At 40.8% G+C, this 17,532-nt stretch overlaps 1 protein-coding gene across 9 annotated transcripts in view; it reads right to left on the reverse strand.

The window, feature by feature from the left end:
* Positions 1-10,167, reverse strand: part of auts2a (activator of transcription and developmental regulator AUTS2 a) — a 333,859-nt gene extending 323,692 nt beyond the window's left edge. For all 9 annotated transcript variants that reach the window (XM_030069010.1, XM_030069007.1, XM_030069005.1 and 6 more), the window contains exon 1: positions 9,613-10,167. In XM_030069010.1, the coding sequence (XP_029924870.1) occupies positions 9,613-9,882 (270 nt within the window). In that variant the 5' untranslated portion in view covers positions 9,883-10,167. The remainder of the gene's footprint in view (positions 1-9,612) is intronic.
* Between the last annotated feature and the right edge of the window lie 7,365 nt (positions 10,168-17,532).

Consider the following 17,532-nt stretch of genomic DNA (forward strand, 5'->3'; position numbering starts at 1 on the left):
TACCAAGCGAACATGTTTTCTTACATCTGGTGAATTTGATTTGTAGCACCACAAAACACCACACATTTTACCTCTATTAAAAAAAATACAGCTCCTGCAACTCGAATAATACACTTGGACATATTATAATTTTGATTCTATTTCTATTAATTTTTCAGCTAAAGTGTATGATTAATGATGAATGGGCTTAATTATCATTGTCTGAACTTGTTTTGCCCTATCTTTAATGTAACACACACTTATTTAAATTTGCATTGTAGCTTTAATGTTGTCTAATGCATCACTGAACACTGAGCTCAGCGATCAGACCTTGAATGCATCGTAGGTGCATTTACCCGTGGATGTTGTGGCTTATTGTTATATCCTATTCCAATCCAACCATATAGGACACATTGATGACAGCTATAAAAGGATGTCAACGCAGCCACTGGAAAAAAAAATCTCTGGAAAAAATGATGGCTGTGTTGCAGGACAGCTTGTGGCACTTGAAGTTTAAGACATTAATCTTCAATGGGAAAAACATCTGTACAAAAATATCTTGAAGATGGGGATGGGGAACTGTTGATAATGTTACCCGACCCCCCGAGGAGCCCCGCAGTAGGCTTGCTCTTTGAGTGGTCGACTAGACGGCCATATTTGTACACTGGTAAGAGGAGATCAATGAGGCTTTAAATAGGGCCCTGGCTCGGTTCATGTCCCGATGAAATGCCTTCTCGTCTTCTAAAGTGACTGCACACTAACAGAGGAATGTCAAGAGATTTTGATGAGTATCTGTGCGTTTGTGTGCATATGTGAGCCTGTGTGTGTCTGTGTGTGTTTGTGTCATGGGTTGTTAGGACCCATCCCAAAAAAAAAAAAAAAAAAAAAAAGAATCGCACAGCTGGATTGTCTAATCTGCTGGTGTTTTTGAAGACATCCAGCGATGACAGCACATTTCATTTCATGTGTCAGTCACTGGGCTGTCACAGCACATTAACGCATGCCATACATCACTCTCTGACACTTTCAAAATGTGGCTAAATGAATATCTGCCATTACCGCCACAAGGCTGGAATAAGCACATGTGTGGAAGGTGGAAAATTAATTAAAAGACTGGAAAAGTGGTATTATTCACCAGGCAGAAATATCTGTCAAAGCTGCTTGGCACAAGGAGAGCTGTCATAAAAAAAAGCTCCCTTAAAACCTGCCCTTATTCATCAGCCTCCATTCTCTCAGAAACAAAGCTTTGAGACAACCTGGCTTGATACTTATGCCTCTTAATTGTTTGAAATGGCATTTTTTTCTGTGCTTTTGGAAACAGCCTGTCAATACATTTGATTTCACATTAGCCCCCTTCTTTACAATGAAGTACTAATCAATGCGTTCTTCTCTCCCTGCACTTGCAACTTCTCCTGCAGGCAGACTTCAGAGGGCTGTAGGGAAGAAAATCAATTGTTTCTGAAATGTTGGCAAGCCAACAGCATCATCCCATGAAAAGGACACAAGAAGAGAAAAATGCCAGACTGTTAAACTGCAATTCATCATCTTCATTTGGCAATATGAGAAGAACTCTCCTTGTTGACATAATTACCGTGGTTGATCCTCTCAGCTGAGGCAAGAGGCCTGTCCTTTAACTCCTGCTCCACTTTAAATGTCAATAGCCGTTAATTGGGCAGTCATTATTTGTTATTCGAAGGTCTGACAACTTATCAATGGACCTATTATCATTTTGCTGAACCCCCTCTTTCCACAGATCCACCACCCACTCACTGGCACTCATGACTCAACTTATTCCATGAGCTATGATGCTCCAGTATGCCCAAAGCATGAATCTGTCACATCTACAAGGCCAGCGTAGGTGTGAAAGACGGGTGCGAAACTCACATCTAAAATTAAATGATTGATGGGTGCAGCAGGAATAAAAAATAGAATTTGGCACCTACAAGATCCTTGTGGAATATCAATGAAACTGAAGTAGCATGGAAATGGCAGGCAAAAAATGAGACAGATGATTTCGATGCCTCTCATGAAAACATTTCTCCTCCAGTAGGCAGATAGTTTAGACATTTCCCCCTCATGGACTTATTGTCAATTGGATCCAAAACCAACACTGAAATGCATTAGGGCTCTTTGTAATTGATCAACATTCTTAGCCAGTAGTATGCTGTTTGGTGCAGGCAGGCATGACATGACAAATCCCAAGCCAATGCCCAAATTACTGCAGTGTATATTAGAAGAGACATAATAGGTTTAGCACAGTTTCAGTCTTCTTTTTCCTACGTGACATACACTTCAGCAACAAATCAAAGTGATGAATTTGATTGTACCTTTGTTATTATTTGTAAATACAATATTCGACGTGGCTTGACGGGGAAGGAGCCATGCCCACAATCCACCCTAACAGCTCTAAAATGCTTGTGTCAGCTCTGCACGTTCATCCCAATACTCGGCTGCTCTCCCTATCCTGCCCAAACCTGGTGGTATGCAGCTATGTGCACACTGTCGTTCTGTATGCTGCGTGTGCATTAGGTGAATCTGTTGTCTTCTGCTTTTATGGTGTGTAACAAATTAAGGAAGAGAGGAAGATTATTTAGAAGGACACCAGAACCTGCAGGAGCTCTGCAGGGCGCTGTGAATTAGCAGAGAAGAAATCTTTTACAGGCCTATTTTTATGCAAAATTAAAAAGGAAATATGCACTACAAATGCACCAATTTACATGGCATTGCATTCCTGTTGTTCATCGTATTATCATAGGCAGTCAATCATGTAATAGATTGCTGTTAACCTGCTGAGCAAGTAGATGAGGTGCTCTTATCGGAGCGAACAGATAGAAGTCAGTCTAGCCTTTATATATCGACATCAGGCTGTATCAGGGTGTATTGAACACCAGTGAAATGAAGGTTGGGAAAGCATTTTGCGGCTTGGAAAAGAGCCTGATCAAGCTTTTATTGGATGCAGAGATGGGGATAAAGGAGTATTTAGCAGTGTGTGTGGTGGTGGATCATATAGAGAGACTACTAATTGTGGGGAAATAATGGAGCAGTAGGTTAACTGAGGCAATATTTTGAAATCAATTTTGGGCAGGAGGGGTCTCCTGAGGTTGGGGGCCCCTTTAAAGTGAAACGGGTGAAACATAGCAAAGGTTTTAGCAGAGAAAGGGCTCAATAATTTAGTAATTTCTTGAAGTGCTGTAATAGGCTACTGCTCTGGCCTTGTGCCTCTCTCAATAAAATGTGCCTCCAAAACTGCTCCTTTAAAAAGGACAGCTGCTGCTGGGCTCTTTGATTTCAATGCACTGAATGAGAATTCCTCAATACATCCAAGAGTGCTTCTTTGAGAACTGACAATTCTTGCTCAAATTGAAAGTGAAAGGGTTTCGGTTGGAGAAAACCATCAAGCTGGGCACAAACTCTAACATGACAAAGAAGAGCAGGGAACTATGGTGCTAGCAATGGATATAGCAGAAACAGAAAGCAAATGTCTGTCAAGTCTGTTAAGTACAGCAGCACAACCAGCATGAAGTGACACAAGTGCACTAGCCTCATGTTAATACACCAACATGCTCATAAAATAGCAAATTAATGTATAATTGTTCTGTATCAACACATTAACCCTACTATCCCTGAACTACCCAGGCATCTGAGCACCATGTATAAAACTAAGGGGCTTAAAGCAAGATGGAGTAGGTCCAAACTTATTAAAATAAGAATAGATGACTACCCTCCCTTTTGGCTTGACCTCAGCTGCTTACACTTGAATCTAGGGACTACTGATCAAATATGCATGAATATATCTGACAATAAGACCAGACATTCTTCAAGTCACGGTGAAAGCAATCAGCTGTTATTGATGGCCCAAAAACTAGTGAAGCATGCAGCAAGGAAACTAACCTATTTATTGCTGCTGATCTATTCCCAAATTCTTCCTGTAGCCTCTGACTTTGGCTTGCCCTTGATACTTCCTCCCTCACACACATTTATGCAGTCACAGAGACTGATGCCAGGGCTGTTATTAAAGCTCAATACTGCAGGTATGAGGGTCCTCGTTTAGCCCTAGTAAAACTGTCATAGCAAACATGAGAACATTTTAAGAGGTATTCAAGATCACGGATGTTATGACAAAAATCTATCAAAAAACTGTAACTGAACAATATGTGGACAACACAGCGTGTCACAAGTTTCGAATACGCACTGAAACAGTTCACATACACAATACACTGGCTGTGAAATGTGTACTGTGTAACAATACAATTTCTGCAGATGCTATTTCTGTGTTTTAGATCAATTTTCTGTATTGCAGAAAAGCACACCTTGCAGTTACAGATGCACATTATGTCTGTGGACGACTGCTGTATTCATCTATTTATTCCTTGCCACACAGGCTGATTTCTTATATGTTAGTGGAAAGCAAGTCATTGTTACAGCAAGAGTTTGTCATGGATGGAGGCTGATTAGAGAGAGAGCAAACACGCAACAGCAGGCCGGGGCAACACATTTTCTGACTGACTAGGTCTCACTAACAGCCAAGTCTCAGTGCAACAAAGACTTCCTGTTTAACCACTCTCAGCTATAGTAAACCACATGGGCGAGTTAAGCCCAAACATGGCTACACCACCACACAAATGAACAGTCTAGTATGTGGGACAACAACGAGCCTTTAGAAAAGCATCTAGCGAAAGCACTCCAACTATCTCGAGAGCTGTATCATGGAGGCGTCTGCCCTGGGATTGTATAGGAGAAATGCAGAGCTAAGCTATCGGTGCACACATGAAAAGCAGGCTGAGGAGCAGTGTTGTTCCAGCACTGCGGTGACAGATGGAGACCACTCGCATACACCTCCAGGGCTCTGACCTCATCAGAATTTAGCTATACACAGGCAGCAAGAGAGCCACTGTGATATGTGATAACTTCCATATATATGCAACATATTAACCGTGTGTCAGACCGACAATAAACCAGAGCACACTATTGCAAAGGGTTGGATAAGAGACCACTAAGGATTCAAGAGCATGCAAGACGAATGACTTGAACCTGGTGCGGCGCAAGATCTGTATTCGACGCATGAGCCACACATGCCAGCTGAGAATCAGGTTTACTAAGCAAGAGAGCATCTGAATTATAGATTATTTTTAAATGCAAATGAGAAAAGCTATTCATGATTCCCATGGGTCATGGAATTTTAAAAAGTCTATTCCAGGCATGAAAAGTCAAGAAATTTGACAGTCTTTCAAAATCATGCAATTTCCTCTGCCTCAATTAAATAAAAATCTGATCCTTAGTCTTTAGTCAGGGGAATTTTGCATTTTACATAGAGTGAAATTCCTGGCTACAAAGTTATACTGATCATTCCTGAATAAACGGAAGACACCATTTTATTATTAGTTAATTAAATGTTGTTCCAATTAAAAGGACTCACTTTACTGAATACATTTTGCTGTAAAGCAAGGCAGACAAATATATCAAAAGCTCCCAGACGTCTCAACCACGATCAGAGATAAACAGAGGAAAGAGAAGAAAAACACTTCTCTCAAACCATCATGTAAAACCAGATGGGATGGGTGTATGTGTGATTTTGCCAGAAGCCTTCTTGATATTTATCACTCGTCATTAAAAATCTCTTCAAGAAATGGTCCTCTCTGCGTCATTAGACATCGAGACAAACATCAAGAAGACTAGAGGATGTCTATTGGGAGCGCATTACGACTATTACGACTATATTTTTTTTGTTTTGTTTGTTTGTTTGCCTTCATTTACCCAGGGAGCATTTGCTGATTTTTATCATTATTAATTTTTTTAAACAATTTCTTTACCCAGATGATGCTTGCTGGGCATCCTTACTCTTTTTCATCATTATCGTGTTTCAGTTTAACACATTCCCCTCTGAGAGCTGCGTGGAAAAATATTAATCCATTGCAGCTCTACTGGTGGAACTGGGGGTTAAATGCCTTGCTCAAGGGAACTTTAAAGGTATTTACTGAGGGAAAGGATTTTACATTCCTCCTCCACACCAGAATTTCCCCAGCCGCGACAGAGATTTGAACCGCTGAGTTTTCAGTCACCCGCTCCTCTAACCTTTAGGCTTCCATTGTGCTGTTTGATATCACTTCCCTCTACTCTCCACCGAGAAGAAAAGGCAGCTTTTAAAAGGCATCACTTGTCCATCATGCCTATCTGAGCTGCTGCCATTTTGCTCGACCCAAAACGTGTTAAGGATTCAAAGGTTCGGTCTGAAAAGCAGACTGCTGCAGTGGACAGCACGGTCTTGATCTTGGAAAACACCTGAATCCTGAGATGGAAAAGGTTCACGAGGAAGATCAGCAAAATGCAAAGTAAAAAGTCAACCCGAGCAAAGAGAAAGTGTGCAACTGAGTACATCAGTCGTGGTAATAGTCAAAAACCTACCTTCCACTGCTGCATCACAACACAACCGGTCAGTATTTCGTTTGGTTGTAACACACAAAACTAAAAGGGATGGGAATCATTACACAGACCCTGATATGATTTTGCCAAGATTCTTGACAAATTGCTATATTAAATTTTCTCCAATAAAGCAAGTATAGCAAATTGTTATTGTGAATTCGTCTGAATTCACAATAACAATTTAGTCTGAATTCACACAGAATCTGGCAATCCGGCAGAAACGCACTTCCCCCATGTAGTTTGAATGGGGGTGTCCAGCAGAGCTCCGCAGGGTGCTGGCAGTGTGTGCTGCAGTGTTATCCAGTAAAAAACACAGCAGCTGTCCAGCGAGATGTTGAGCCACATTCAGCTTTTGCCAGAACATAACCCAACGTCACACTAAGGTGGCCAATCACGTAAGCCGGTGATCAGACCTAAGAGGGCAGACAGAAGACAGGCCGTGTAGTGACACACCTACACCGCCAGACAATGCTGTGGCAAATCACCGGATTGCCAGATTCTGTGTGGATGCTGCCATAATGTTGCCATGAAGTTCTCAAATTCTCACACAAACTCAGATACGCACACACACACACACACACACACACACACACACACACACACACACAGACACATGCATTGTTGTTGGCATCTTGTTCTTAAGTGAACTTGAATTTTTCTTTCATTGACCGCAGGAAAAAGGCAATAAAATGTCAAAGTCATTTAAACCACATGTCAAACTCAAGCCCCACGAGATGATGTTTGATTTTCTATTAATCCTGGCCCGGTTCCATATTTCCCGCATAGTGGATACTACAAATTCCATCATCCACTGCAACATCCTGCCCTATCAACACCACAAAACACCAGGACCGTCCTCCTCTTCCTGCCGAGCTCATCAGCAGCCCAGCGGATCGCTTGCATCAAGACAGTTATTAGCTAGCTAGCTCACTGGCAGGACAGCCAAAAGCAACATCAAAACAAAAAGTGGGCAGTGAAAACGAGCATTTTCCAAGACAGGTGGGAGGTTGTTTTTTTATAGGTCAGTCTGCCAATATTTTGATATTTGACTGTTGAAACACTCGCATATTTTGACCAAATTACTCATGTGGTTTAACTTGAAACTATGATTAATTTCTAGTTGGATTAACATGCCAGTGATGTGCATGTATGAGTAAAAACATGTACGACTGTAGAAATGTATGACTGCCTGGTTATTTTGGTCTCATGTAATGACAGTATTTGTCATTTGAAAGGACTCAGGTTAGGCTTGCAGATACACTAAGTTATGCCAGAAAAAAGGAATGATGCAGTTGGCTCTTTTCAAATCATTTTCCACTCTGATCAGTTTGATTTTAGACATCCTTGTTTTGTTTTATGGAAAGGCATTTTGGAGAGAAAGGGTTCATGTAAAGTTCGTACTTGTGTATGAATTGTTATTTTTACACAGAACATATTTTGATCAAAAGAGTGACCACTTTTGGTCATAAGCATTCAATAAACACTGTGTTCAATAAAAACTTGTTTTGCCCCTCTAATTTCTCTTGATTTTTTTAAATAAGGCCTCTTAAGTGATTGAGTTTGACACTGCTGATTTAAACTAATATGTGTAAAGTCATAAATCACTTCCAATCAGCTTTTCAAAAACCATTATTTCCATTTTCATTTAATTTTACTTAATGTTCTTAACTTGACAGAGTAGCATTATGTGTCTTTTAATTAACATCCATGAAATGTGAACTAAAATTTCACAGCACTCCGCATCAGTAATATCTAGTGGGGAACTGTCATAATATTAAAAGGAGAAAAAAAAATCTCCAACCTTACAAAAGAGTGGTGCAACTTGTGGCAATTCATGCCAGCATAAGACTGCTTGAACCCATTGAACTCCACACTCATGAATATGGTTCCCATGAATGGGCAATCAGATTCAGACCAAAAAGATTAAGATTAAAACACTAAAGTGCAGAATATTTAAAAGAGAGGGAGATTGGGGTCACTAACAAAGGCAACCAAGGAAGCCAAACAATATAAATGAATCTGATGAAAGTTCAAGGTATCTCTTTCTCTCCATCACTTTATTCATATATGTATACTGACCCTGCACTTTCAAACTGGAGACCTACTGCTTTGAATTATTCAAACATTAATTTTTGAACTGTTGTCTGTCAAGCTACTCAAACCTTGAATACCCATGCTTCAAGAGACTGAAGTGGGCAACACTGGTGAAAAAAACAACGTCAAAAGAGATTGTGCAAAAACAAAGGGAGAGAGAAAAGAAGTCCTGGCAGACAGGCCCATGACTGTTGAATAGAGTCATTCTGACTGATAGTGAAAAAAATATGGCAAGAGGTGAGGGGCAACCTTGATCTGTGTTAAATGCTATTCCATGGACAGATATACTGCATACAACATTACAAACTGCAAGAACGACTGTGTCATTCCTGGACATCTTAGATTGAGTCTGACCTTGTGAGGATACACACATAGACACACACTGAGTGCTGTTGAAACAAGACCTAGACCAGTCTAACTCTGAAGTCCTCAATTCAACAGATTATGCTGTGATATCTGATGTAAAAGGCTGATGTTCACTGTGAAATAGCAGCAGCAATTACTGATACATACATAATACACTTCTCCAGAGACATGTGGCATATGTATTACATTGTCCTGTAAGAGAAAGCTTTTTGTCTGTGTGAATTCAAAGGAAAATTAAAAGGCTGAGCACAAAAAGACTCCCACTTTGGATGACCTCTTAACATGGATCAACTTGTTTTCCCATTTGTAACAGCCACTGCTACCAGAGTTGCACATCCCTCATCTAGTGTAAGCCTTTACTGGCAAACCCTTATGAAAAAAAAAAAAAATCCAGAGCAGCACACACAACCAATGGAGCCAAACACTATAAATGAATCCGATAAAAGTTCAATAATCACAATAACACAACAGCCTCTCAGTGACACAGATAGTAATCTCTGGCAGCAGAGCCACATTTAAAAAGCTACATCTGTTGAACTCTAACACACACAAAAAACAAAATCAGGCAAGAGCCAAACGCTGGGCGGGCGCAGTGCGAGAGGCACTGAGCTGTATGCAATAATAAACACATCTCTGCACAGCGTTAAGAGATTTCCAGCCACGTCCTGCTGGCAAAACAGGGACTGGAGATTTGAGAATACTCATCCATGCACAGCTCAGCCCAGAGCTGGAGAGCAGTAAGCAAGCACTCACCTCCAGCGCCTCCAGCGTGATGAACCCCGTGATAGAAAAGCCATCAATGATGTCCTCCTCAGCCGAAGTAGACTCCTTTCGCTTCCTTCGCGGGGGTCGAGGGCGGGATGATGAGGGCTCCCTGTCCCCCTCCCGCTCTGAATCTGAGGAGAAGCGGAAGACGGAGCCCCTGACATGGTTGTTCCTTATCCCATTTGATCTCCGCTCCCGATCCCTCTCTGACCTGGACTTCCTCTTTTTGCGGAGGCCACTGGATCGAGGGCCATCCATGTCCTTCAGAGAAAACACCCAGATAAACCCTCCTCTTATAGAGAATAAAGCCCCTCAAGGGCCAAACCAGTGGCACTGCTGGACCTCCACTTGGGTAAGACCTCCAAAGGGGAATTTCCGCAATATCCAAGTGATTGTTGATATCAGTGTATTAGATCCCAGGGAACCATGTAATATCCAACAGATAAAGCCTGGTGCAAAAAACGTAAAAAAAAAACTGCCTCAAGTCACTGAACCAAGCTAGGTTCCGAGCAAAGATCCCGAAAGGCAGTCCATCAAATCCCGTGACAGAGATGTGAGACGATCTAATTAAAAAAAAACACTGTAACCAAGCTGTCAATTCCACCAGACAACAAGGTTTTCAAGTTAAAGAAAATGTCTGGTCAGTGAACACGTCCCACCATGGTGAAATTAGCAGGTGATGCCACATCTTTCTTCTCAAGGAATGTGCTCTTCTTCCTCACAATAAGCAAACCTCTCCCTCCTGCAAGACAAAGAGAGAGAGAGAGAGAGAGAGAGAGAGAAAAAGAGAAAGAGAAAGAGAGAGAGCATGCATTTGCAACATTGTTCACTCAGCAAGTTCAAGTGCACATTTAGTCAATGAGCCATTTTCCAAAGGTGTTGGGTGTTATACAGAAGGTTGCTGCCATTCTAGATAATGCAAAATAAATCTTTCATTAAGGTGGCAACAGACTCATCTGCTGACTACATTATGTTTTCTCACTTTGGCAAGTTATTAGGCCCTCGACTGAGATGATTATGTGTAGTAAATGCTCCTTTACTAGTGTCACTACAGCTTTTGCCAAGCTTGTAACCTACACTGTTTTTTTAATGATTGAGTATTTTCTTCATTTAATTATGGATAGGAATCCCAATTTTTAGTTGCTGTCTGGAACCTGTCAATATTAAATTAATACTGTTCTGAGTAAGGTCCCAGCTAATTTTAAGTAAAATACAAAGTATAAAGTCCATGCAAGTGCAAAGTGAGACAGTGCATCAGTGATATATTTAAAATTTAGTCTTATTGCTGTAATTACACTGATTTTTTGAGCCAACAGTTCAACAGAATCAACAGTTGCATTCAAAAATATTACAAGTGAATATAATCGGCGCCTTTTTTTTTTTTAGTATTAATTTTCATTACTAAATCAAACCAAAGAGCACTTCACAGACACATGGACCATAATGGCACATACAAAATGAAGTTTCACTCATTATGCATGGTGTAACATCTTGGGTATCTCAGTTTAACAATTTTATGAATTCCTGCAGTAACTGTTCACATAACTATCAACTGCTGAGTCTACAGTAAGTTGTGTGCAAGCATTCTTTGAATAAAACATTCATGCTTGTAGGCTCATTCATAGTATGGAAACAAGTGTAAGTTAACCGATTCATCACATGAGCCTACACAACCCTTATAATCTCAATTCAAAATAAGTTATCTCTTTTGGGATATCGCCTTCATCTTACTCAGCTGTCATCTCACACATCAAACACTGTAATCGTTCTCTCTCTCTTCCATAAATGAATACCAGCCTAATTGAGCGCTGCACTGTCCTTGAGGTTTTAACAATGAGAATTTCTAAAAAGAAACAAAGACAGATGATAGGACCCTCAGACACCCTCATCCTACACTTGACCACAGGGCTCAGCAGGTCATGCTCACACCGTTTGTCACTATAGGCACTTGTCTGCTTTTCTATGCAATAACATTAGTCCTATGACATTAGCATGCAACATTCAACAGCTTGCAATCTTATTCTTAATCCTTCTCAAGACACAACCTACAGTCAAGGCCTAGAGCCACTGAAAGTCACTCTGGCACTGTAGTCTAAAACACATATGGCTTGTGTATGTGTCCAGCATATCAATTTTCTTCCATGACATCACACAATTGGTATCCTAATTGGAAGGGAGCTGTATCAACAAACTACAGACACTACTGAAGCCTTTTTTTTTTTTTTTTTTTTTTTTAACATAATCACACTTATAAATACTGGTGGACATTTCAAAGACAGAGAAACACACCTTTTATTTTTGCATCAGCAGACAAACCAAAGCCAATCTGTCATAGTCAACCACCATCTTCAACTTTACATTATCTCATTGGACACAGGTTGCCATGTAATGTAGCTGATCTGGATTCTGCAATGTACTCTACAAATACTCTGCTGCATCCTACAAAGTGGTAAATGTTGCAAGCATGCACAATTACAATAATTTGCACTAAACTGGCTCATCTCACATGGATGCATAACAAAGACACATCCAACAAGCCAGCATGCCAACCTCTATCTATGCAGCAACCATTCAAAATATCCCCTCCATGCAGCTGTTTTGCCTTGTAACAACCCAAAAGGCAAATCCACCTTTACTACAATAACGGTCCTAAGCCTTTTTTCCCCCAGCACCTATGCCTTTAACCTGATGCCCCGTGCCAGCACTCATCTAATGACACTCATACAATACAAATAGCTCTTAAAATGCCGTTTTATGAAAAATAATCCAAATTCTATCACTCGCCCTGGCTCTTCCAGCCCTGTAAAGACTCTTTCTCCTGTCTTCGTTCACAGTGTCTTTTTGTCTGCCTGTGCTGTCAGTAGATATCTCAGGCTCTGTAATCCAGTCCAGCCCACAACAGCAGCAGCGGACTGGCACTGCCTCCTGCTCCGGCTCTCCAAGCTTCATTTTCCACTATAAGACACACAACAAAAGCGAGCTTTTTTTCTTTCTTTTTTCTTTTTTTTTCTCTCCAAGACACGTCATGCAAAACCAAGAAATGCAAACCCTTGCAAGTGAGGAGGGACCGTCCGGACAAGTTGCAGGCCTTCGGTCACTAAAAAAAGATAAAACACAAGCAGGAATTGAGCTGACAAAATAAATCCCGCAAAGGAAAACCAAGGGGTATCTCCTCCTCCTCTCCCCAGCTCCGAGCTTCAGGATCCCGGAGAAGGGGGACCGGGGCGCAGTGATACGGCGATGCCGCAGTGCCGCTTTACAGGCTGCACGCTTCCTCCTCGGCGCAAATGAGTGCAGTCTATGGAGAAACGAAGGCACCGCCGGGAACGGAGTGAAGATTCAACCCACTGAAAGCCTCGTTACCGACCTTTTATCGGCGGGATAATGTTTTCGCAGCGGTTTTAGGCTGGCATGAGTCGTTATGGCATAAATTCACAGTGCACATAATCATATATCACGCTGCTCTAAGTAGTATCAACTTGATTTAAGTTAATGTAACCAGTGTCGACGAGGTGAGCATTAATAAACGCGTTCCCGTGTATAATGTGTTTTTGTTCATGTAGGCTCGGTGGTAATATTAATTATCAGCGGTAGTCATAGTTTACCCACCTTTTAATTTCCTTTCCTAACCCTAAGCCTTATTATCTTACCTTGGACGTCTTACTCAACAAAGTAACGTAATGGATTACTTGTTACTTACCTAAAAAAGTAACGTCGTAATTGCACGTATTACTCCTTTCAAGTAAAAAGTCTCCACAAAACCTCTCTCTGTGTATACAAAGCTTTCAAACTTTGAGGTTGGTGTCCTCGGATGTCCTCGCTTACCCTCTATAACTCTGTAAAACAGATAAAGACCAAACCGTGTACTATGTTATGTTTGTGTCCAATGTTGAGATATTTTTATTCAGTGAAATAAAGGCAGTGTGAATACTTCCACCCAGACACAGTTGCTAAACTTTTCAGATATTTCTAGAATAAACTAATTTGGACAGCAAAAGGAGCAAGAAGAATTTGCAGGAAAATAAAACTTTAAGTTTGCTATTTTTAGGGGGTGGTGACAAAAGAAAGGTGCTGTTTTTGGATAAATGTAGCAGAAATTGAAATAATAATTTGCTACATTACACATTACTCGGAAAAGAAGTAACACCATGAACTGGCCACTGCGCCACCTTGGGATACATAATTGTTATTTACAGAGGACAGAAATAACCCAGATTTTGAAGTTGATTATACATGTCTGGATTGCAGGTGTAATTGCACAAAAACATCTGGTTTCACCCTGTCACCATGCTGCAGTGTAGCCCATGCTCCCAATGTATGTCATCCTCCTCACAAGGTCTTAAGACATTCCACTTAGCATATTACTGAAAACCTCTTTCTTTGTGTAGACACTGGCTCAGGTGTCAGATTATCATTTGGCTTATGAAAGAGACTATAAGCTTTTGCTTCAGGGAGACCTGGGGGCCGACTACCTCATCTCCCCTTTTCAACCAACACAGACAGGGAGGCCTGACCTTACAGTAGCAATGAATAATAAAACACTGAATAAAGCATTTCACATTTTCACTGTATCCATTTCACGCTTTCTGCAAAGTTTTATTATTCATTGCTACAATACAGCTAAGAGGGTGAATTAGACAATGCACGCAGTCGGTGATCCATGAATGAAAACCACAATCAAGACCTAGTTCAACAAAATCTAATTCTCTGCAACGAGTTGATAGCAATGCAAACAGCATCTCTGCAATCACACAGAACATTACTTGTGCCTACAATGTATGAAAGCACAAGCCAAGGCCCAGTGTTGCTTATATTAGATAGTCCGGGTGCTCTGTGATTGATTCAGTGATGTTTCACACTTGGCCACACCGATAACCGTAAAGTTAGGATGCTGCAACTAATTCACTACTTCTATTGATATTCTATTGCCAGGAGAGAGAGACATGATTATGCAAGATTGTACTTATTCAAAATCTATAGAATGCATTATTTGGAGGGAATGAGTATAGTCACGGGGTTATGGAGGCAAAGCTATTCAGCTTGGATCACAAAGACTGCCACCCTCTCATTAAGACCTGTGTTGATTTGATGTCTCAAAATTGACTTGAAACCATAATTGCTGACTGCGTTTTCATCATCAAATGTTTAATTTGCAGTTGTTGCGTTTTTTTTTTTTTAAACAATTTTAGTATTTGCAGTGTATGGCTCATCACCACTACCAAGTGGATGCCTTTCAGCAGATGTCATTCATACAGTAATACCAGCATGACACCAACACTATTGATTTCTAGGTCCACTTATGCCCTTGGGACGAGTTAACAGCCTCAAAAGCATGTATTGTAGACCTAACAAAACAGCTTGAATCTGTGAGAGTAGCATTGACAGTGATAGTGACATGAATTACAGCATAAGGCTTAGTAATAGGATGTTGAACTTACTACCACTGTGTTAATATAGCCCAGTACTACTAATCAAATTAAAAGAGGGAGTGAAAAATGATCATATTACACTTAATGTTAATAGGAATCAGTGATTGGCCCTTGGTGAGTAGGGAACCAGGGGTAAGCTGTGTATTTTTAGCCTGGTTTAATGGTGCAGTGGCTGGGTGATGTGGCTAAAGCCTGCCAGAGTGCCTCTATTCCCAGTGCCCAGTGGAAGAGGAACCCCACTGGCCTATAAGAATAATGCCCAAGGATACACACACACTTGACCCTGTCTCATCTTCCAGGAGGAGTGTCCTTTTGACAAAGTGGCATGGCAGGGGAGAGACGACAGCGAAGCAGCTAATTCAGCTCTCCCGGCCTCCACTCATTAGGTAGGGAAGACAAATGTGCTGCACTACCCTCCCCTCTGCCTTGCCATAATCAGCTTTAATTACACCTTCGCCCTAACTTTCTCTGCCTCCACAGCTTCATTCGCTGTTGCAGCACACTCTGAGTCAGAAAGATTTGATCTGTGTGCAATTGTTAAAAAGAGGACTGCATGGTATTTTTGGCACTAAGAGAAAAAGAATGATCACAGTATTTTACTATTTAAATAAGTCAAATTTTGGGAATGTACTTTTGGCATTGGCACATGCTCTGCATTCATCAGCATGGTGAGTGATGAAAATGGAGCTATCAGGCCAAGTAATTGGATACATTAACAATACCGCTGACCACTAGGAATGAAAGCTCTGCCTTCCAGCCCTCACAGCTCTCGCAATACAACAAAAGGGTCAAAAATAATCCCTTCCAGATGTAACTTTTCCAACCAGCTTTAATACCGATCCTTTGACCTCCATCTGAGACCAAGGTAAAGGTTAGACAGTGGGCCTTCTACAGTGGAAAAGATAACTGGTGGAGGGAAATAAACTGTGTAGGGAGTGAGGAAATTTGAAGAAAAAGAAGTGGTGAGGTGTTAGAAAATACACTTACCTCAAAGTTTCCCAATAAACCAACAAATCTTATCAGCCTTTTGTGAAGATTGATTTTTTTCAGTATTTCCCCACATACCATGCAAGCCTGAAAACAGCCTCTTGTAGGATAAAACCTTACGGAAAAGCCAGCTCACGGACTAACATTTGCAGCCGCTAAGCAAACCCCTGAGCTGTTACCCTTAAAAGAAACAGAATGCGTGCCTCATTTACAGAACCTATTTATTATAGCAGTCTTTGCTTGATTTCCCTTTTCTCCCCTACATTTCACTCACACGGCAGATGGTGGTAATTAGAGAATGAGATTCACAAACAGAAGCTTACATTCCCCACATTATTTCATGCCTGTCTGCTATTATCTTTTAGCTCTTCCTTATATATATTTATGTTCATCTTTATTGTTGTTTTATCTCGTGTTATTCTCAGGAATGCAACTCAAGTGTGATGTGATGACACTATGAACATAATGCAATTTCAATTGCTTCTGATGGATTGGCACTTACCACAACGAAGAGATTCTCAATACACGAATGAGCTCATTCCATCCCCCCCCCCCACCCCACCACAGGTCTGCCTACCAGCCCTTTAATAGCCCTTATTATTTGCACTGAGTGCAGAACAATACTCCTTCCTTAGATATTCTCTCCTGTAGCTGTGCAGACTTAGACGGTGCACTATAAACCTCACAAACTCCATTCCCCCCTGTTATATTCTCTTTGCATGGTATGATTTGTTCGTGCTATTCATCAAGTGTATAACAGGGACTTCAGTGGCTCAAACACACATGCGTGGGAGGTCTAATATTCATCATTAATGACATGTCCCTGAAGGCCTAACGAGTAGTTAATGTCTTTTAAGTGCATGTTAATATATGACAAGTGGATGGGATATTAATTGCTAAATTGTGCCACATGACCCCCTGTTCAAAAGTTGACCTAAATTATGAACAGTGCCAAAGTGTTGCTCATGTTTTCTCTGGCAAGTTAAAGGAAAGAAGCAAAATATACCCCTGTAAAATGTGAGATAGATAGATTTTCCAGGAAGATGAAATTGCCTTAAGAGCAGATATGTGAATTAAGATGATTGATTATACAAGATCGATATGGCTGAGGCTTGTACCTGGACAGCATGGACAGAAAAGACTCTCTGGTTTTAATGTATGGTTCCTGTCAAAATCCTTTTTACTCACTGTAGTTCTTCTAGCTTGCACTATCAATCACAGATGACTGTTTCGACAGTCATTGTCCTTTTGGATGAAACCTGCATTCCCCATCACAGACAAGAGGAAGGAAATGGAATTAAAAGAAATTTACTGATCATGCATGATGATGAAATCAAGGCCAAAATGCATTATGCAAAGCCACCAGATGCTGTAGGGAAGCAGACATGGTAACATCTATGCAAAGTCTGACTAAAAATTCTCATATTTTTACAACTGCAACTGCAAGTCTTGAAAAGCTAAAAAAAAAAAAAAAAAAAAAAAAAAAATATTG

This window comes from Myripristis murdjan, chromosome 14 (assembly GCF_902150065.1).
Source record: "Myripristis murdjan chromosome 14, fMyrMur1.1, whole genome shotgun sequence".
Taxonomy (NCBI): domain Eukaryota; kingdom Metazoa; phylum Chordata; class Actinopteri; order Holocentriformes; family Holocentridae; genus Myripristis; species Myripristis murdjan.